Here is a 23,741-nt window from a genome sequence, read left to right as displayed (position 1 = left end):
CACAGTACCCTAATTGTAAGTGAGTGTTACAGAGTTACTGGTGAGTCCACACTTATGTATCTGCACTTTTAAAATAGTGAATTTGATCTCTGTTAAAGGGCTACAGTTGGGCTTTCAGTGTTTTCAGTGTGTGGCTGGGTGACCTTGTGGATGAATCTAGCTGTGTGTTTATCTGTGAGGAATGAATAGTTCTTGTCTGGATGAACAGTATCTGTCCTACCTGTCCCTAAGCAACACAGCAGCAGCCTATCATCGTCATTCATACTGTCCTCCGACTGCTTTACTGCAACTCTGCAGAGCACAGTGTCTGAAAAAGCTCCGCAGCAAAAAAAAGCATCAAAAGCAATTTATCCTCATCTTCACTCCAGACTGACAGAAGCAGACAGAGCTTCAACTTAATCAGGAGAAAAGGACAGAAAGAAGAGGGAAGAGAGCAATGGATGAACTGGCAGTCGAAAAGAAATGGGGTTATTGTGATGATTTTTGAAACACACCAACAAATCCGATTAAAAAATAAGGGCATTTTCATTTCAGAAAGTCCAGAACAAGGTCTAAAGGACCCTTTTCTGCCACGCCCACTTTCCTGAGAGTGTTTCTTCCACATTTGTGTTAGAATATCCAGTGATTTCATACTAAATGGGTTTTGTTTGTATCATATTTAATGTAAATGCAGTTTAACCCTTGTGTGGTGTTCATATTTTTGTTACTCGTTTTCTTTGTTACTTGTATTTAATTCAGCAAAATTAAGCAATTCTACATTAAAATGCTTTACACATGCTTGCTTCACCTAAATTGCAAGCAATATAAACAGCTTACATGGTTAATATTTGCCCTTTACCTTTCTTATGTTACATTTCTTTCAAAAAGTGCTACTCTTTTTTTATTAGTTTTTTAATAAAATGTAAAAGAAAATGAATTAAACTCAAGATATGAGTAGAACATTTGTTTAGTTTCAAATTTACAAATGAAGCAATGTTTATTAGCCCTTGGTCAAACATACTGTATGTAATATAAATGTTTTGGGGGGGTTGGTGTACAGTGTGTGTTTATCGAAAATGTGTTTTGATATATGTTTTTCACAAAAAATGAGCCAATGCCAATGAGTTTGAGTTAGAAAAAATATTTGTTTAGTATCATTTGATGAAAAACGAAAACGGGTCCCACAGACCCGAACACCACACAAGGGTTAAATGATCTACTGCTGTGGACACTGATCATAAACTTGCCAGCTATGCCAACCCAACTATTAGGGTTGCCAACCGTCCCTTAAAATACGGAATTGTCCCGTATTTGGTCAGTAAAGTATGTGTTCCGTATTGAATTGATCCGGGACGCGCTTTGTCCCGTATTTTTGAGGTTAGTAATTAAGGCGTGTGATTTGTTCCGCTGGGGAACAGCCACCCCTTCTAAACAGAGGCTGAGACTCTCATTGGTCATGACACGGAGACTCACAGCCAATCAGAAGCGCAGCCTCTGTTCAGGAGTGGCTGTTCTCCAAGAGAAACAGAGAAACAGTGCACTATTTGCCACTGGTTAACACACAATATAGTGCACTATTCCTGTGATTGGACGTGATTTAGAACGCAGTGACCAGTGCTCACGTACGACGTTAAACATCACGCGGCGGGAGAGAAACGAGAGGCCGAGGAGGAGAATACAGGGAGAGGGAGCAGTGTCCAGGTTCCCTGTGTGAAATTCATCCCCAGAAGCTGATGTGGTAAAAAAATCACCAATATCAAAGCTCATTTGAAAGCATACATTATGCTCATGCATATATATTATTTAATATATTAAGGATCAATCCTTGGCCCAATATTATTTAATATATACATTAATGATATTGTCACCTCCATTGTGGACTGTAAAATACATTTATATGCTGATGACACAATTATATTGCTCAGCTGACCACATTAGTGCGGCAGTAGATAAACTGCAGCACACTTTTAATGCCGTACAGGCTGCCTTTATAACCATGAACTTGTTTTAAATGCTGAGAAAACCAAATACATGCTGTTCTCCAGATCGTTTAACATTGATTTGACAACTTTGAAGGGTTCTAATGTGGAAAGAGTTAATGAATATAAGTAACTTGGCATATGGCTTGACGACAAATTGACTTTTAAGCACCATATTAACAAGCTTTCGGGTAAGCTAAGGCTTCCTATATAGAAATAAATCATGCTTCCCAACACACGCAAGAAAAAAGATTGTAGAAGCAACGTTTTTGTCTATGCTAGACTATGGTGATGTGATTTATAGACATGCATCAGCAACTACACTTAAACCACTAGATTCTGTATACCATGCGGCGCTAAGATTCATTACTGGCGACCCGTATAAGACACATCACTGTTCACTCTATGAAAAAGCTGGATGGTCTTCTCTTGCTGTGCGTCGGGAAACACATTGGTTTATTTTCGTTTTTAAAGCACTTTCTCACCATATGCCACCGTACATCTCACAAAAACAGGACACTCTAAAAAAGCTCAGCTCGCTGGTGTCACTAAATCATTTTAAACTCCTAGTTTCTAACCACCTTCAGTATATAAAGTTCCTTTAATTATTATTTATTTATTTTTTATTTATTTTTATGTTGGTTTGTTTTAGCGGGATTTATTTATTTTTATTTTCTTAGTTTTTCTTTTACTATAGTTATTGCTTGTTTATATTTTACTATTTTGTGTTTAGTTTTTTATTTATTCATCTGTAGTTGAATTTTTATTAGTTCTATTACCTTTTTTTTACCTATGATTTCATGATTCCTACCCTTAATTTATTATTTTTCCCTTACTTGTTTTATATCTTAATATATATATATATATATATATATATATATATATATATATATATATATATATATACATATATATATATATTTTTATTCATTATTATTTTATTCAATCTACTTTTTTGTTGTTGTTTCTGTCAATCCCTTCCCTATGTAAATGCTCAGCTGCATTGTAAATGAGGGCCACCCTCAATGTACTCCGAGTTTAAATAAAGGTTGATTGATTGATTGAATAAAAATATTTCTGTTATGAACAACATATTTCTGAACGAAACATACAGTACTGTGCAAAAGTTTTAGGCACCTGTGGGAATTTCAGTAAAGAAAAAGCTTCTTATCTGTGCAGTAAGTGTTTATTAGCTCAGTGAAACACATTACAGCATTACAATAAATACAAACAACAATTTTACAAAAGCAGAGCTTTTACAGGTACGTACACACAAGATACAACTTACTCGATTAAAAATGAGAATTCCTTGTTATGTTTTACTGTATTTTTATATTTATTTGCATCTGTTTAAATCATATGTGGTGCTTTTTTCCAGTTAAAATACTCGTATTGCTGAGATAAATGGATTAGTGTAATTTACTTTGGTGCCTAAAACGTTTGAACAGTACTGTATATTATACATGTGGTTCGAATTAATCTAATACTAAGTGTCTGCCAAAAACACATATTTAAAAAAAAAAAAAAAAACATATCTTACAGTGTTATATTTTATGGTTAGGAGATATATTACATATTTTTATTTTATTTTCAAATAGTTGGCAACCCTACCAACAATCCACCAGCTTAATTAACCTTATACAGGAAAAGGAAAAACTCTGTACTGAAGCTCCTGTGAAACAGATGTGTTGGGTGCTGTCAGGCTGTTGGAGAAGATGCTATAGCCTAAGAACTAATTTATGCGTGCTGGAGCATGGGGTGTAAACAAGATGAACCTCACTAAAACAGATGTGATTGGTTTTAGGTTAGTGAGTCTGTCAGGTAAGGCGTTAGCATAAGAGCTAACCTAACAACCTAACATTTAATATGTAATATAGTTTTTATATTGAGTTTTTTTTATTATTTGCATTTATTATCCTCTCTATTTTGACTCCTGCACAGCTGTGAAAGTCTTTGTGAGATCCTGTGAGGAATCTGAGGACACAGGGATGCGTCACCAGGAAATAGGAGGGGACCCCACAACTGTCTGTTTGCCGCTGTAATTAAACCAACATTAACACCAGCAGCACATGCAGCCTTTCAGCCAATAGAGATCCAGCTGTGACATCACACAAATTACCTTAACATAATTACCCCATACTGAGAGTTTCATTCATTTACATCTAATCAACAGAACGAGGGAGAGTGAAAGAAAGAGGGAGGGTAGAATAGAGTCAAGAAAGAAAGGAGAAAGAAATAAAGAAAGCACAAATAAAGGCAGTAAAATAAAAAGTGAAAAGAAAAAAAAGAAAACAATAAAGGAAGAAAGTAAAGAAAGAAAGAAAGAGAAAAATGGAAGCAAAAAAATCATTAGAAGAAGAAAAGAACAATAGAAAATGAAAGAAAGAGATAAAAAGAAAAGAACAATAGAGAGAATCAAGTGAAAAGAAAAAGAAAAAAAAAACAGGAAAAAAAAGAATGACAAATGAATGAATCAATGAAGGACAGAAGGAGTGATTTAAAAAAAGAAAACAAATAAAGGAAGAAAGGAAATAGAAAGAAAGGAAAGAAAGAAATAAAAAAGATAGAAAGTAAAGAAGAAAGGAACAAAGGAAGGAAATTAAGGTATTAAAGAAAGAGGGAATGGTGTAAGGAGGAAAGAAAGAAGAAAGGAAGGATGACAGACACTAGAAGAAAAAAGAAAGAAAGAATATATAAAATAAGAGAGAATTTAAAAAATGAAAAATAAAATAACAGTGGAAATTATAAAGGACAGAAGAAAGGATGGAAGGAAGGCAGAAAACAAATAAAGGAAGATAGAAAAGAGGAAGGAAGGAAAGAAGAAAGGAAAAAAGGAAAAAAAAAAGTTAAGAAAGAAAGAGGGAACGATGTAAGTAGGGAAGGAAGAAGGGAGGATGATAGGCACTAGAAGAAAGAAAGAAATAACAAAGAAACGAAGAGAGAAGAAAAAATGAAAGAAAAACTAAAAACAGTAGAAAGAACAAAGAAAAGTAGAAAGGATGGAAGGAAGACAAAGAAAACAAATGAAGGAAGAAAATAATAAAAAAGACAGAATGTAAAGAAGAAGGGAACACAGAAAGGAAATAAAAATAATAAAGAAAGAGGGAAGGTTGTAAGAAAGGCAGCAGAAAGAAGCATGGCAGACACTAGAAGAAAGATAGAAACAATAAAGAAAAGAAGAGAGAATAAAAAAATGTAAGATAAAATAAATTAAAACTGTGGAAAGAAGAAAGAAAAAAGAAGGGTTATAAAGGTAAGATAGAAAGACGGACATTTGTAAGGAGGGAATAAGGCAGAGAGGCAACAGAAGTAAAAAAGTAATAATAATGAAAAAAGAAAAGAAAAATTGAAAGAAAAAAAAGAAATAAAACAGTAGGAAGAATAAAGGACAGTAGGAAGGAAGAAAAAGGGGGAAAAATAACAATAAACAGAGAACAAAGAACGATAAGAAGCGAAGAACAATAGAGAGAATCAAGTGAAAAGATAAGAGAAAAGAACAAAGGAAAAAAGAAATGAATGACAAATGAATGAATCAATGAAGGACAGAAGGAGTGATGAGAAAAAGAAAACAAATAAAGGAAGATAGAAAAGAAGAAGGAAGGAAAGAAAGAAAAAAGCAACAAAGGAAGAAAATAAAGTTAAGAAAGAAAGAGGGAACAATGTATGGAAGGAAGGAAGAAGAGAGGATGACAGGTACTAGAAGAAAGAAAGAAATAACAAAGAAACGAAGAGGGAAGAAAAAATGAAAGAAAAAACTAAAAACAGTAGAAAGAACAAAGGAAAGTAGAAAGGATGGAAGGAAGACAAAGAAAACAAATGAAGGAAGAAAAGAATAAAAAAGACAGAATGTAAAGAAGTAAGGAACACAGAAAGGAAATAAAAATAATAAATAAATAAATAATAAAGAAAAGAAAAGAGAATAAAAAAATGAAAGATAAAATAAATTAAAACAGTGGAAAGAAGAAAGAAAAAAGAAAGGGGATAAAGGTAGAAAGACAGAAATATGTAAGAAGGGAAGAAAGGCAGAGAGGCACCCGAAGAAAAAAAGTAATGATAATGAAAAAAAAAGAAATAAAACAGTAGGAACAATAAAGGAAAGAAGGAAGGAAGACAAAAGGGGGAAAAATAACAATAAACAGAGAACAAAGAACGATAAGAAGCGAAGAACAATGGTGAACAAAGGAAAAAAGAAAAGACAAATGAACGAATCGATGAAGGACAGAGGGAGTGATGAGACAGACGCAGGCCGCTGATTGACTCGATACCGGATCGATACGGGTGTCGTCATCTCCTCCTATTCTGCAGCATCAGAATCGTCACATTAGAGCCGGATCAGAACCTCCACTCTTATTACAGCCGTCTGAGAGACCGGGGGAGGCGGGGAGGGGTCTTCACACACTGGGCCAGACCGGCAGGTGTCTGAATTAGACCTGATTCAGTGACGTCTGTCTGAGACTGGATTGGCACAGTGCCAGTGAAAATGTTATTTTCTGAATCTCCGTTTATATCCGGGCAGACGTCATCCGAGCTCAGGACCACCGTAACCCAGCAGAGCTGAGTCAGTGTCTGAGAGCGGTCCTCACACGTGCCTGAGACTCTCCGGTCTGTGATTAGCTCCAGTCTCAGGTACACCAGGACACAGTGACTGGTCTAGACGCCCGGTGGGTGACCTCACAGGAACACCTCTTTAGTCCAGGTCAGGGTGTCAGGGTGTCTTCTCTCTATTCTCACACAGCAGATGTTTTAATAACAGCAGCTAATTATTTTCATAGGAAATAATCATGTTACTGACATACAAACTCACCAATAACTAGTTTAGCATGATGTTCCGGGGTAGAAAAAAAGAAAAATGGTATAATTTTATATATAATAGTTTCACTATATACAGTCTCATATACAATACCAGTCAAACGTTTAAACACACCTTCTCATTCAATGTTTTTCCTTTTTTCCTATATTGTAAATTAATACTGAAGTCAGCCAGACTATGAAGGAACACATACAGAAACATGTAGTAACTTAAATAGTATTAAACCAAACAAAAATACCAAACCAAAAGAAGCATTTAGGTGATCTTATCTGGTGAGCTGTTAACTTGTGGTTTCTGAGGCTGGTAACTGTAATGAACTTATCCTGTACAACACAGGTAACTCTTGCTCTTCGCTCCTGATGAGAGCCAGTTTCATCATCATGAGTTGGTTTTTGTGACTGTGCTTGAGGACATATTTAAAAGTACTTGAAATGTTTCAGATTGACTGACCTTCATTTCTTAAAGTATTGTTTTCTTTTTTTAGTTGAGTTGTTCTTGTCATAAAAAATATTCACTGTTCACTGTATACCTGTAACTCTACCTCTTCACAACTTTACAACTGATGCTCTCAAACACTTTATTAAGAGACAAGAAATTCTAGTGCTTTCATTTAAACAAGGTGTACTCCTTTAAAGAATCTACAAAAGAAAACATATTCTGGGTTAATAATTGAATAATTCCATGTTTTTCTTTTCGAAATTCAAGATTCAAGATTTTTATTGTCATGTCACAGAGTACAGGTGTACATGTGAGTGAAAAACTTTGTTGAAGGTTCCCACTAGAGAACAATAATTACAACATAGTATAATAATATTCTTCATAGTTTGGATGACTTTAGTATTAATCTACAATACAGCTTAAAAAAAGAGAAAACTCCTTTTCTCTCCAATTAAGGTGTGACCAAACTTTTGACTGGTACTGTACACAGACATGCTAAAAAATATCTGAAGTCGTGCAGGTATTTAACATTCCTCGATTCATGGAGAATGGCGGCGTCTGGTTCGAACTGTCCGTGTGAACAGACACTATAGCAACTCAATCAAATTCATTATCAGTGCAGGAGACCCCGCCCACATATCCCACAGGTTAGTGCAGCATTCCTTGGCTTCCAATGAACATGGCAAAAGTCATGGCACATGATACTAGTTCCTATCCCATGAAATGTGGCATGTCAATGTAATTCACAGTGACTTCTTATTTCCTCACTTCTAAAATGAGCCATAATTAATTCCCAGAGTGAATCTGGAACACACTTTATGCCTGAAGGCAACTTTCCAAGTTGCTTTTAAAGTCAGGGGTAAATTATAGAATTATAAATGCAAAGACCTTACATTATATTCTGAAACATTGCTGTGAGAATTAATATGGTCGAGGTACTGATTATGGATGATTGGTTCTAGCTTAAGAGGACCACTCAAACTTATCCCAGAGGTATATGTTGGTGCTCCAGCACTATAAACCAGTGCTTCAGGGCTCTATTTTACTTTATCTACTGTATGGCACTAGACATGATGGCCACAGAATTTTTATATTGGCTCAGCTTTTCTACAGCATTTACAGAATTTTTGGGTAAATATTCTTTGGACTGACGTGACAAAAGTGTAACTTTTTGGAGGGTGGGTGTCCCTTTGTGTCTGGCATAAAACTAACATATAATTTCAGGAAAAAGAGCATCATACTGAATGTAAAACATGGTGGCGGTAGTATGCTTCAGGACCTGAACAACTTACTGTTACTTATTGATGAAACCAGGAATTCTTCTGAAAATCCTGAATGACAATGTCTGGCCATCAGATTGTTTCTCAAGCTCAGGTGTACTTGGGTTCTGCAGCAGGGAAATGATCCAAAGCACACAAAAAAGTTCACCTATAAATGGCTTAAAATAAACCAAATGAAGGTTTTGGATGAAATGAAGTGGTTTTGTAGTAGTTAATGTCTGATTGAGATGCTGTGGATGATCATAAACAGGATGTTTGTGCTCAGAACCCTCCAATGTGTCTAAATTTAAATAATTCCTCCACACAGATGTGAAAGAGTTATTGCCAGTTGTTGGTAATATCATTAACATAGAATATATATATATATACACATCTTGTGGGGTGTTCTGGGTATGCAGAGACTAGTATCTACCAAAATGGCAGAAATTCTGAGTAGGGTGACCCACCGTTTATAGGTGTGAGTTTCCAGTTGCGGCGCACTGTGGGGTCACTGCGGAGAGAGAAGTTGAGCCTGCCTCCGTGTTGGGGTCCGTCGCTGTCCCTGGACGCTAGGACAAGGGCCTGGTCCTCCCAGCGTGGGGTACACAGGTACTTCCAGGAGTAATCTCCCACCAGAACCGGGCTATTATCGTTTACATCCAGGATGTGTACGGTGACCAGCGTGGAGGCTGAGAGGGAGGAGTTACCTGCAGTATGGAGAGATAAAAAAACACTTTCACTCAACTATTATAAATACAAATCATGCTTTGAGCTCCCCTCATGGACAGCTGTACACATGCATTTCTGGACAAGCTGAGAGATACAGAAGCAGTGTCTGAAGTAAGAGAAGCATGTGGACTGAGGCTGTAGAGTATTATTACAGGATTTTACACTAATATGACTCAGGTTATGTGTTATTATACAGGACTGGAAAGAGATTTTTTTGCAGCAGTGACGTTTCGGTTTATCTTGCCTATGTTGGAGTAATTGTCTCTACTGTCAAAGAAAGTGACTCTACTAGATTTTTGGAGAATTGCTGTATGGATTTGATTGTATTCAGAAAATGTATTCAGAAATAAAAGCCCCACCCCCTCATTATCTTCCCCAACCCATTGTAAATTACTATGTGGAGAACTCCATAGCTCAGTGCTGGAGGCTTTATAGCCCTCTAGCTCATGAGTTGTATAGTCACAAAGGTTCATATTTATCCAGAGTGTCCTATTCTATTGGCAGTACTTCTCTAGGGGGGCTAGACAAGTGATGTGTGGTTTTGAACAGACTCTAAATTAATACAGACAGATTTAGAATGGGATAATATGAAAGCTCCTTTAGATGTATTATATAGGTCAGGGGTGTCCAAACTTTTTTTGTTGGGGGCCAGAAGGAGAAATATATTTGAAGTCACGGGCCACACTCTGTAATAAAACAAATAATGAAATATACCACTTTAAATAATACATTTTCCTGATTACTTTCATTTACACACCGTTTTACTTGACTTACTATCTTTATCTTTGACAGTGTTGTGTAAACTAAGATTTTTCAAATTAATGTTTAATTTCATGATGTCTCTTAATATTAAACTCCTTCATTATGGCAACTTTTAGACTCTTTGACCCGTTTATCTGCGCTAGAAATGCGCACTCTCTCCGCTTTTAAACTCTTTTGCCCTGTTTTTCTGCGCTAGAAATGTGCACCCTCTCCGCTTTTAGACTCTTTGCTCTTTTTTTTTGGGCTAGAAATGCGCACCCTCTCCGCTTTTAGACTCTTTTGCCCTGTTTTCTCCGCTAGAAATGCGCACCCTCTCCGCTTTTAGACTCTTTGCTTAGTTTTTCTGAGCTAGAAATGCGCACTCTCTCCGATTTTAGACTCTTTGGCCCATTTCTGACACCTAGCGTTTAAACTTTGAATCTCACATTATAAAAACCTGCTTAACAGTGGGCCAACTTTCATTCTATTTCTAAAATACCTCGTTTGGACACCCCTGATCTAGGTGTCCAAATGCTAATATCAATATAATAGTGTTCAGTATATATTTTAAATGGATAAATCCAGAGATCTCTGTATGGATAGCTGTTCTACACAACAAAGCCAGGTTAGAGTGTTCCCTTTGAGCTCGTTCTCTGCTACACACTGGGTGGCCTATAAGCGGGCATTAACCTCTGTCCACAGTCTGGATCAACAACTGCGTGGACATTCATACACCTTGAACTTTATTTTTAATGCATGATTTAAAAAATGGTTCACAACGCACAAAATCAAGCTCCTCTCACGTCCATCTCAGTCTCCAGACCTCAACCTAATAGAAAAGCTGTGGGTTGAGCTGAAGAGCAGAGTTCATAAGAGAAGACCCAGGATGATTTAGAGAGGTTGTGTAAAGAGGAATGGTGGAAGATCCCTCTTTCTGTATTCTCCCATCTTCCAAAGAGTTATAGGAGAAGATTAAATGTTGTCTTGTTGGCAAAAGGAGGTTATATAAAGTACTAGTATCAGAGGTGCCAAATTAATTTGAAAGATTTATTTCTTAATGTACCAAATAAAGGCACTTGAATTAAAGCTTAAATTTTCTCTTTTTTTTTGCATTGTTGACCTATATCATATATTTTTTTTAAAGAATTCATTAGAAGCCAAAAAACACTTTTTAACCAGGGGTGCCAATCATTATGGAGGTCACAGTTACAGGGTGAAAGGAGGATAATAAAGTATGCAGAGAAACAGATACAAGACTACACTCTATAATTATAGAATTATAATGTGTCCTTTATGGTCAGCTGAGCTGAAATACTATACAATAATGATTACAGTTGTGTTGTTTATAAGGGCATTAAAATGCTCTGAGGTTCTGAGAGCCTACTTTATTTTTTAGTAGTGCACCTCTTGGTGAGAGATCGTTGACTGCTACACATGCCTCTACAAAACATATTTTCTACACAGTGTCCAGAATGCTGTGTATGGATTTAGTGTTCCACATACTGTAGCCGTTCTACACAACAAAGCCAGGTTAGAGTGTTCCCTTTGAGCCCGTTCTCTGCTACCAGAGGTGGAAAAAATACTGAAAAATTGTAAAAGTACCCATCTAAAAATAGTAAAAGTAAAGTAAAAAGTACTCAATTTAAAATGTACTTTGAGTAAAAGTTGCATAGTTACTTTTAATTATTTGATGTAAAAAAGTAAAAACAAATTATAAATTAAATCGTTTTTAATGAACTATTATTCCACATAATAATTTGGACCTTTCAGGCAGTATTTATTCAGACCCCCCCATAAAACATTTTCTAGAACAAGTGTTATAGGTTTCTATGATCCCTTTTTTTTTACTATTAAAATGTTATGGTAATATAGGTGACTATAAACTGTAATTTTATAGTTTAACAGTTCATTATTCAATTGTTTTTTTCCCCCAGCATTTTATTTTTTACTTAGTAATTGGGAGTTTTCCAATGTAGTAAAGTAATTACTTTAAACTACTTTAAAAATGACAAATTACTCATAAAATCTACTCAATTACAGTAACTTGAGTAAATGTAATTCATTACTTTCCACCTCTGTCCGCTCCACACTGCTGGGTGGCCTATAAGCGGGCATTAACCTCTGTCCACAGTCTGGATCAACAGCTGCATGTAGTAGACTGAGGGATCCAGCATGCAATGCTGGCCTCCAGCTGACCAAGGCAGAAGGCGCGGCATTAGAAACAATGACCTAAAAACAGATGTCCAATCTGTCTAAATTTATACACACAGAGAGCAAACTCAATAAAGCTTTACGGCACCACTTAGCCTGTACTGCCTGTCCGAGTAATTCTGTTTGCCCATCTGTATCTCTCTGATAAAACACGTTAGACACGACCCCCCGGGCTGTTCCAACGCAAATAGTATTTCATATTTTTTTATGTCTTATTATTAATTTCCCCGCATGTCCCCAGGACCATTGCTGCCTCCCCATCTTCCATAAGTATAAGCATGAGTCTGGAGGTAGCAGTGCATGCTGGGATTACTGGTAATTGCAGATCGTGACTGAATGCTGCTATGCTGATGGTTATAGTGGAATTCTGTGTATACAGCCATGTAAAAAAAAACACACACACACACATACACATACACACACACACACACATGCAGTCACTTCTTCTTTCCACCTAGAGCACTTTAGCTGGGTGACTCATGTATTTCTGATTTCTGTCAGTATGTGAGGACGTGGTCCTGAATACAAAATAAGCACAAGCATTGACTTTCACTGTCAGCGCCCTCGCTGTCCCTGCAAGCCCAAATGTCAAGTGTCTTTGCTGCGCAGAGGAAGTCCACATCACAGCGCTGTTGATTCTGTGCCTGCGTGTGTTCTTATTCAGACAAACATCAAAGAGCCTTGTTGCCTTTACATCCTGTCGTCCTTTCCTGTGTGTTTGTTTAGTTTATTTGAACAAGCTCTATAAAAATCTATACCATATATAAATAAAATTACAGACTACACAGTTTGTCTGCATTCATTCGAGTGGATCAGACACCCAAAAAAGCCCATAGAGATGTACAGGGGTTGGACAATAAAACTGAAACACCTGATTTTAGACCACAATAATTGATTGTGGTGACGGACAGTTCTGGTGGAAACAGGAGAGTTGAGGTGCACATTGAATTCTGCGTGATTTGATCAGCCGTGGTTTTATGTTTTCTGGATACAATCCGGGTTAGCACCGCACAGCGTCCTGTTGGATGTGGTTGGTGCTCCTTGGTGGTATGCTGACATTACCCTGGATACCGTGGCTCTTGATGCATCACAAAGACTTGCTGTCTTGGTCACAGATGCGCCAGCAAGACGTGCACCAACAATTTGTCCTCTTTTGAACTCTGGTACGTCCCCTATAATATTCTGAGCAAAACTGTGCTCTTACCCTGCTAATTGAACCTTCACACTCTGCTCTTACTGGTGCAATGTGCAATTAATGAAGATTGGCCACCAGGCTGCTCCAATTTAGCCGTGAAACCTCCCACACTAAAATGACAGGTGTTTCAGTTTCATAGTTTTGGATGGTCCATTTTATGGCCTTGTTGATGCTCAACTGACATTCAACTAACACTAAATTGAATGTCCATTAAATTTAACTTAACCCTATGTTGAATGTAAATCATTCAAAATAGAACCTAACTGTACACCTAACCCTAACCTTAACCCTTTATCAACCCTAAAATCTAACCCTACACCTAACCCTAACCTTAACCCTTAATCAACCCTAAAATCAAACCCTACACCTAACCCTTACCCTAACCTTAACCGAAGCTTAAAATCTAACTCTAAAACCAACCCTAAAATATTAAGATAAGCGTTTGGATTAGAGTTAGAGAATGTAGGGTTATATTTAATAGAGAATTACTTTCACCTTTTAGTTTATTTGTATTTAATAGACATGTAGTTGAATGTTAGTTGAATGTCAGTTGAGCATCAAAGAGACCATCAAATGGAGCATCCAAGTAAAGTGTTACCAAATTATCTTTTCACTACATTTTCTTAACATTGTGATATACAGTCTATTGGCACAATAAAATGGTGTCTTACGTCCGTCCTCAGCCACCACCTCCATGGTGTAGGTGCTGTTCTCCTCTCTATCCAGAGCCTGCACGGTCTTCAGCTCCCCGGAATACTTCCCAATAGAGAAATATTTCTTAGTGTCACCTCGCAGCGAGTACCTACAACACAGCACAATCGAGTCAAGAACACAGCGCTGATACTGGCACAGAGTCATGTTCTGTTCAGGTTCTGTTCAGCCCGGTGTGCTGCTGCAATCATGTATTGTGTTATAAATGGGAGAAAGGCCTGTAGGGCGGCACGTCCTGACACACATGCACACTGCACTGTAAGAACTGTAGACTGTGAATGAGGATGTCTATTCTTTACATAAAAAACACCAGGACTTTATTAAGACTGCAGACAAAGCAGACTGACAAAGGGAGGATTTCGTAACCTAACAATCTTCAATCATTCTGATTATTTTGTCCTATAATACACACTGACCTGCTTCTATCAGACTTTATATCAGCCTTGAATCAGCCTATTCAGTATTCAGTCTGATTAAATAACTTAAAGTAGGGGTGTTGCCTGTGTATGTAACAATCCAGGGCTCAGCCCAGTTAATAAAATCAAATCTTGTTTACTGTGTATTTTAGTAGGCTTGTGTTGTGTACAGTAGTAAAGTTGTAAGTGGTATTAGTGAATATAGTAACTCTGTATTGTAGTAGAGAAGTGGGCGGAGCTTCTGGTCATGGTGAATATAAGGCTTGTGTTGTGTACAGTAGTAAAGTTGTAAGTGGTATTAGTGAATATAGTAACTCTGTATTGTAGTAGAGAAGTGGGCGGAGCTTCTTCTGGTCATGGTGAATATAAGGCTTGTGTTGTGTACAGTAGTAAAGTTGTAAGTGGTATTAGTGAATATAGTAATTCTGTATTGTAGTAGAGAAGTGGGCGGAGCTTCTGGACATGGTGAACATAAGGCTTGTGTTGTGTACAGTAGTAAAGTTGTAAGTGTTATTAGTGAATATAGTAACTCTGTATTGTAGTATAGAAGTGGGCGGAGCTTCTTCTGGACATGGTGAATATAAGGCTTGTGTTGTGTACAGTAGTAAAGTTGAAAGGGGTATTAGTGAATATAGTAACTCTGTATTGTAGTAGAGGAGTGGGCGGAGCTTCTGGTCATGGTGAATATAAGGCTTGTGTTGTGTACAGTAGTAAAGTTGTAAGTGGTATTAGTGAATATAGTAACTCTGTATTATAGTAGAGAAGTGGGCGGAGCTTCTGGTCATGGTGAATATAAGGCTTGTGTTGTGTACAGTAGTAAAGTTGTAAGTGGTATAAGTGAATATAGTTACTCTGTATTGTAGTAGAGAAGTGGGCGGAGCTTCTGGACATGGTGAAAAGGCCTGACCCAAAAAGTGTTTATTATTATTTAACATATTTTTTATAGAGTCTAATTACAGAATAATAGGCCTCCAGTGTAATTGGTTACATCAACATTGTAATACATCCCAATCAACCTGCAAACAACTACAATAAATTGCAAAAATGATCTTACCTGATTGGATGAGAGTCAGGATCGTAACCCCTGATTGTAGCAATGACTCGTCCTGGCTCCTCCCCCTCCCTGACTGTGACCTCATAGTGGCTCTGGGAAAGAACTGGTCCTTCGTTGATGTCGTCAATGAAGATAGAGACGGTGGAGGTGGAGGCCGGACCGTACCTGCCCCGAACCAGAGCCACGGGGTTCTGAGCACTGAGCACCAGAATGTACTCATTCTCCCTCTCAAAGTCCAGCACCTGGTTCAAAACACAATAGATTAATGATAAGAACGCTGGTCAGATTCAATTCTGGCTGTAGATCTTTAATAATGAAGATAATCATCAGATCACCTCTGCAGGCCAAGCCTCATTACATGATGCAGACGGACTAGAGAATTAAAGAGACAGTTTAAAGAGAAAAATCCCATTTAGAATATTGTGACTCAGCCAACAAAAAGCTGGAAAATGAAAGCTGGTGTGGAAAAGACTACTAAAGCAATGCTAATCAACCAAGTTTCACCGGCCTATCCACAAATACAGTCATATGAAAAAGTTTGGACACCCCTATTAATCTTAATCATTTTTAGTTGTAAATATTTGGGTGTTTGTAACAGCCATTTCAGTTTGATATATCTAATAACTGATGGACACAGTAATATTTCAGGATTGAAATGAGGTTTATTGTACTAACAGAAAATGTGCAATATGCATTAAACCAAAATTTGACCGGTGCAAAAGTATGGGCACCCTTATCATTTTATTGATTTGAATACTCCTAACTACTTTTTACTGACTTACTGAAGCACAAAATTGGATTGGTAACCTCATTGAGCTTTGAACTTCATAGCCAGGTGAATCCAATCATGAGAAAAGGTATTTAAGGTGGCCAATTACAAGTTGTTCTCCTATTTGAATCTCCTCTGAAGAGTGGCATCATGGGCTCATCAAAATAACTCTCAAATGATCTAAAAACAAAGATTGTTCAACATAGCTGTTCAGGGGAAGGATACAAAAAGTTGTCTCAGAGATTTAACCTGTCAGTTTCCACTGTGAGGAACATAGTAAGGTAATGGAAGACCACAGGGACAGTTCTTGTTAAACCCAGAAGTGGCAAGCCAAGAAAAATATCAGAAAGGCAGAGAAGAAGAATGGTGAGAACAGTCAAGTACAATCCACAGACCACCTCCAAAGAGCTGTCACTGTGCATCGGTCAACAATACAGCGCACTTTAAACAAGGAGAAGCTGTATGGGAGAGTGATTGCTTGCAAATCAATTAAATGATAAGGGTGCCCATACGTTTGCACCGGTCAATTTTTGGTTTAAAGCATATTGCACATTTTCTGTTAGTACAATAAACCTCATTTCAATCCTGAAATATTACTGTGTCCATCAGTTATTAGATATATCAAACTGAAATGGCTGTTGCAAACACCCAAATATTTAGAACTAAAAATGATTAGGATTAATAGGGGAGCCCAAACTTTTTCATATGACTGTAAACAAAGGGTCTATTTTTGTAGAAAATTAAGGACAGTTGTTTATCTCCACTGGAGTGATTGTTCTTTTAAAACATCACAAGTAAAAGACTTACAGATGGCTTTGCTACCTTTGCTTATGTGCCTGCTAGAGAAAAATACAGAACAAGACCGGTATTTATAGAAGGACTTCAGAGTTCAAGTTTTCCCAATACAACTGTCAGTTCCACAATAGTTAATATTTATGTTAAATGGACACATTAGACAACCCTGATAACATTAACATTGCCTAAACATCAGCTATATGTGGCATTTACTAGCATTAGCTATCATTAACTTGTTTAGATTTAATATTACTGTATTTTTCGCACTATAATATATCAGTAAACGTCTATTTTCTGGTCTATTTTCATACATAAAGTGCACTGGATTATAAGGCGCATTATGCAACACTAACAAGAAACAGCAGTGTAGCCATGTTTTCCTTCCATAGACTGTGTATAGCTGGACAGAGCATCGTCTCTCAAAAGTGAAGCCACCACAGGTCGGGCGCCCCCTGCTGTTCGGTTTCAGAAAGCTGTGTAACTCCACCCATCCCCATAGGTTTCAATGGCAAAACAGAACAACTTTCAATCACGTTTTTCTAATATACTGTAATTCTACCTCCATTATTTAAATGTAACAGCTAGTGTAACCTCTGCTTATATTGTTACATTTTTATATCCCCACAGAATTCATTTTTAAAAATGTTATTCAGCTCTATTTAAAAAAGGTGTGGTTATTGTAAAAGTGTTGGTTATGGGCGGGACCAATAACAGAACGTCAGCCTGTGACCTCGAGGCAGCCCTCAGGGGCGGGGTTATTTAAATGAGTAGGCTGTCTCTCCACAGCCAGATTTCTCTCCTGAAAACTGTTTATTTGGGTGAGTGAAGCGCTTCCTTTTATTTACAGTAAGCTTAGATTTACAGATTTCCACGAAGGCTGGGTGCAGCAGCATTAGCATTAGCGACTAACCACTAGCGCTTGCACAATAGTGCTACACTGAGGAACCCTATGTGTGCCTGTAAGCCAGGGTGATACTAGCTAGTTGTTCATCCCACGTAGTTTGTTTTAACACGATTAACACATAGGCTAGAGTTTGATATACTCGCCTCTAAACGGCAAAAGAGCTAGCACTTAGCGTGGTTAGCGGCTAATGGAGAAAAAATGTACTGAAACTCCAGTATAACACTGCACTTCAGCGGAGTAGCTTTACTGTATTTTATAACATGACTGGAAGAATTTATACATAAAGTGAACCGGATTAAAAGGCACACTTACGATTTTTAGGAAAATTAAAGGATTTTAAGAGCACCTTACAGTGTAAAAAATACAGTATTTCAGCACCCATAACATGCAAATTCCTGATAGCATGTTTTGGGGATTTAAGTGCCTGTTAGCATCCAGCTAACACAGGCTGATGCACATTAGTGAAGAGTTAGTGGTGTAAAGCTTGGTGTGAAAGCGACGGGTAATGGTGTGTAGAAACTCCCACAACAAGGTCTGAAAATACAGTCAGTGTACAATGCTTTTTTTTTTCTGTTTATGCCAGACACGACCTCCTCTGAAGAAATGCTAATCCTTGCTAACCTGTTTATAGAGATTTTAGTGTCTGTTAGCATTGTGCTAACACAGCCTGGTTTGAGCTTAGCTATAAACACTTTGCTTTAATCTGAGGTGATTTTGAAGTTGTGTACACCCAGTGAATCATATGTGCTCCATTTAACTGACTAACCTATTTTTTTTTAGAATGCAGCTGTTTGTTTGGTGTTTTAATGGCTCACGTCTGTGTCTGTTAATGATTTATTGATGGGTTTCACTGATGACTCAATAGTCTCTGTTTTTCTTTCTATCTCTCTCTCTTTCCATAACAGGAGTTTGTCCAGCCTGTAGAGAACAGAACAGCAGGCGCTTTCTATTATTTAATATTTTATAATCAACAGATTTCTCCTGTTTCCCGTAAAGTAGCACCGGCAGCTCAGATAAGGTGAAGTCTGAGAGTTAGCAGCTCTGAGTTCACAAACACACACACATACAGGCTTTTCCAAGAGGCTGTTACCCATCCAGCTGAGCTGTTTTTCCACACACACACACACACACACACACACACACACACACACACACACACACACACTGTGTGTCAGCACCAACAGTTGGAGAGCTGAGTGACACACTGCTTCCATTCCGTCTCTGACGATGCATCCAGCCAAACGAAGGCCAGACGCTTCTCGAGAAGAACACAACATATTTCACAGCACATTTCCACCTGTCTGACAGTATTCCAAACACAGAGCGCTCAGCGCAGATTTACGGGAAAAGGAAATTTGATGTTTAAAAACATAAAGTAATGGAAAATGCATGTTGCTTCTGTCTTGCCAGACTGGATCAAGTTCTTCTGGAACAAATAAGAGACCACTTAAAAATGATGAGTTTCGGACAGTTCTGGTGGAAACAGGAGAGTTGAGGTGCACATCCGTGGTTTTATGTTTTTTGGATACAATCCAGGTTAGCACACAAACATCCCTTTCAGACAGCTTCCTCTTACAGCGTCCACAGTTAATCCTGTTGGATGTGGTTGGTTCTTCTTGGTGGTATGCTGACATTACCCTGGATACCGTGGCTCTTGATGCATCACAAAGACTTGCTGTCTTGGTCACAGATGCTCCAGCAAGACGTGCACCAACAATTTGTCCTCTTTTGAACTCTGGTATGTCACCCATAATGTTGTGTGCATTGCAATATTTTGAGCAGAACTGTGCTCTTACCCTGCTAATTGAACCTTCACACTCTGCTCTTACTGGTGCAATGTGCAATTAATGAAGATTGGCCACCAGGCTGCTCCAAGTTAGCCATGAAACCTCCCACACTAAAATGACAGGTGTTTCAGTTTCATTGTCCAACCCCTGTGAGTGTGAGTAGTGTCCAGGGGTGTATATGTACAGGATGTACAGTGAAAATATCAATAGAGTTACAGAGTACAGATGTAGTACATGTTGTACAGAGTGTGATTATAGTACAGATAAAAATAGGCTGTGATTTAGAAAGCATATAAGACTCGTTCTTCCATCCTCTACTCCAGCTCCACTGGGAGGAGTTGAAGAGTCTGGTGGCTCTCGGAACAAAGGATCTCCTGAGTCTGTCTGTAGAGCAGCTCTGTGAAAGAAACCTGCCACACTGTAAACCCATACGTTGTTTGAACTCAAATGATTTAAGTCTGTTTTACATAAAATTGGATATTTCTAAACAATACTCAACTATTTTAAGTTAGTTGAACATTCGTGGGCACATATACTGTACTATTCAAACTGAGATCTTTGAGTTGAAACTACTTATAATAACTGAGTTTAGTCTGTTTTGCCATTGGCAGCCTCTATTTCATTGGCTCCTGTCACAATCAATTTGCATACTGGGTGTGTCCAACAGTTTCTGATCAACACTCACCATCAGTGTGTAGTGATTCCCCCTGGGCTTCCTTAGAAAAGTTCACCTTTAGTTGTGATAACTTGATGTTTTAATTTATGCAGTGATGTCAGTAACGCGTTACTTAGTAACGCTGACCCGTTTTTTCAGTAACGAGTAATCTAACGCGTTACTATTTCCAATCCAGTAATCAGATTAAAGTTAATTATTTAAGTCACTGTGCGTTACTCTCTATCTCTCTCTCCACCTCATCTCCTCCACACACACACACACACACACACACACCGCTCCCTTACCCATTCCCCTTCCGCTCTTCCCCAATCACACGCGTCTCGCTTTCTCCCCTGTCTCTCTCTCTCTCTCTCTCTCTCGCGCGCTCGGCGTGTCTTTGGTTTTCGCCCGTTTTCGTTTTTCGCCAGTTCTCGGGCTCCCTATCTCTTTATAAAGGCGTTTTTTTTGCAGCCGCGTCCCAATTCACTAGCCAGGGCAGCGGTCTGCCACAAATTTGATTGGCAGAGGAGAGCATTTAAAGATTTTACACCACACGTGATTGGAAGTTCACTGTGGCGCAGAGCGCACATACCGTAAAGACAAGAAAAGTTCCGGTGCTTTAAATGAACACTGTCAGAATTAAATCCTTCTCAGTAGTTGGGTCCGGTATTGGTCCGTATTGGACAACGTCTGGGTCCGGACCCGGACCCCAGTCTGCAAATATGTGATCCCTGGTCTAGACCATATACACGGTTCTGTTTTATAAAACCACTCCTTGCTGCCCTGCAGAGAACAACAAGTTCAATGTTCAGTTTTACAGTGTTAAATATGTCAGGTCAAGAAAGACTTTCTTTATTTTATATATTTTTTTATAAAAACAAGTATTTATGTTTAGTAAAATCAAGAAAGACCATATATATATATTTTTTAAATGTGTTAAGTTAATTTTTTTATTTTTATTAAAAAAAAAAATTTTAGGAAATAGTTCAACTTAATAGAGATAAATTGTTGCTGTTAAAAATGCATTTTCCAATAAAGGGAGTTTTGGCAAAACTGGTTATAATGTTAATGTTAAGGCGGCGGGAGGTGGTGTCTGCAGCTGCTGAAAGTAACTAATAAAGTAACTTGTAAAGTAACTTAGTTACTTTTAAAATCAAGGAATCCATAAAGTAACTAAGTTACTTTTTAAAGGAGTAATCAGTAATCAGTAATCGGATTACTTTTTCAAAGTAACTATACCATCACTGAATTTATGCTAACTGAAGTTTTTGTTCCCCATTACTTAAAAAAACTGAGCAAACCGGCTGCCTTAAAAATGTTAAGTAAACTCAACTTATCCGGTCTTACAGTATAACAAAAATAAAAGTTCCCCTTTAGTTGAAATAACTTGATGTTTTAAGTCATGCTACACACTAAGAAAAGTAAGTACAGATTACAAAGCTTGTCGCTGGGGCTGTACCTTATATTGAGGTACAAAAAAGTACCTTTCAGTGAAAGTCATTTTTTGTACCCATGGTTTTTGTGCCAGTAAAGATAATAAAGATTATAAATATTATCATCAACTAAATATGGCACAAAAACGTGATGATCCAAAATTGTCTGGCTTTCAAATAAAAAATGTGCAAATTAAATATATATTGTTTATTAGTGCAGTGATACAGAATACTGAATGTAATTTGTGGCTGGTTAAATGGTACAAATCTCTACTTATTGCTGTTAGAAATTTACTTTGTACTTCAGAGGGAACAAATCTGACCCTGTAAAGACCAATATTGTATCTTTGAGGCTACAATTATGAAGAGTGTACCTTTGAGTACAAAAAAGTATCATATCGTACCTCTGTTTTTAGAGTGTAACTCAAGTTTTCATTACCCATTACTTAACTTTTTTAAGGCAACTGGTTTCCTCAAATTTGTTAAAGTAAATTCAATTTGTCCTGTCTTACATTATAACCAAAATAAAAAAAGTTAAATCAACTTTTCCTTTAGTTGAAATAACTTGAAGTTATGCTAACTCAAGTTTTCATTCCCCATTACTTAACTTTTTTAAGGCAACCGGTTTCCTCATTTTTTTTTTAAGTAAATTCAACTTATCAGAGCTTACAGTGCACTAAAACTGCTCCTATGATCCATGAAGATGGTGTGCAGTGGGTGACCATCATCATTCATGATGGAGAGTAGTTTGTGCACTGTCCTCCTCTCTGCCACCATAACCACAGATTTTAACCACAGAGTCTGAGCAGCTTGTCCAGACGCATCTCGTCTCTCTTTTTTACCAATCAACCTTCTATCAATCACTAAGCTGAAGCAATTTAAAAAAACATTAACTTTGGTGAGCTGATCCCCCAATCATAACCCTGGATTTCAATGCTGCCATACCCCACAAAGACAGGAATATAAACTAGTGTGTATACGAGTAGTGTTTGTGAGTGAGTGTGTGTGTGTGTGTGTGTGTGTGTGTGTGTGTAAGCAATCCTCTGCCTGTTTTGCTCAAAATGATTGAGTGCATTCTCTCCACACCTGCCCACCCCCCCCCCCCCCCCCCCCCCCCAGCCCCCCCAGCCGCTACACGCTCGGCTCAATCTGCCCAATCCTCTCAGAAGATTTGGAACAAAAACAAAAACATTGGTTTTCTGTTCTGACAACTGTATCTGCAGCACGGCTCGGCTCCCTCAACACGCTCAACGCGCTCGGACACAGCGCTGAAATTGCATTCGTCACCGCTGTTTATCCAGAGCAGGGTTTTTTTTCTCTGTACAGCAGAGAAATGCTGAACACAACGCCATCTCCAGCTCCGGCCCCTCGCTCACAGCCAGAACTAAAAACAACACAATTATTTTCACTGCAGTTAAAGAACTGCAATTACTCAATTTAGCTCAGCAGCAGGAGAGAAGCTGCGCTGTACATTTACATTTACATTTACAGTCAGGTACACACCATGTAACACCACTAAACAACACAGTGACTACCTTTATAGACCTATATATAGCCCCACTGACTGATTACCATACAAGATTGTAGACACCCATGATGCTTATTAGTGGACACACCTTGGTTTAACATGTCCTTTTGGTCACATTATATTTAATGGGGTACCACCATTTTTGTCCAGGCCTGTTTTACCCTTGTGTGGTGTTCATATTTCTGTTACTGGTTTACTTTGTTACTTGTATTTAATTAATCAAAATTAAGCAATTTTACATTAAAATGCTTTACACATGCTTGCTATATAGCAATATAAACAGCTTACATGGTTAATATTTGCCCTTTACCTTTCTTTTGGTTCATTTCTTTCAAAAAGTGCTACTCT

The 23,741-nt window shown here is 37.8% G+C and overlaps 1 protein-coding gene across 1 annotated transcript in view; it reads right to left on the bottom strand.

The window, feature by feature from the left end:
* Positions 1 to 23,741, bottom strand: part of cdh16 (cadherin 16, KSP-cadherin) — a 136,622-nt gene that overhangs the window by 27,814 nt on the left and 85,067 nt on the right. Inside the window, exons 12-14 of the mRNA XM_022665170.2 lie at positions 15,523 to 15,764; positions 14,013 to 14,143; positions 8,933 to 9,172 (exon numbers count right to left, since the gene is read on the bottom strand). Of these exons, the coding sequence (XP_022520891.2) occupies positions 8,933 to 9,172; positions 14,013 to 14,143; positions 15,523 to 15,764 (613 nt within the window). The remainder of the gene's footprint in view (positions 1 to 8,932; positions 9,173 to 14,012; positions 14,144 to 15,522; positions 15,765 to 23,741) is intronic.

Source organism: Astyanax mexicanus, chromosome 23 (assembly GCF_023375975.1).
Source record: "Astyanax mexicanus isolate ESR-SI-001 chromosome 23, AstMex3_surface, whole genome shotgun sequence".
Classification (NCBI taxonomy): Eukaryota; Metazoa; Chordata; class Actinopteri; order Characiformes; family Acestrorhamphidae; genus Astyanax; species Astyanax mexicanus.
The sequence above is the reverse complement of the archived record's forward strand: the minus strand, read 5'-3'. Positions and strand labels throughout refer to the sequence as shown.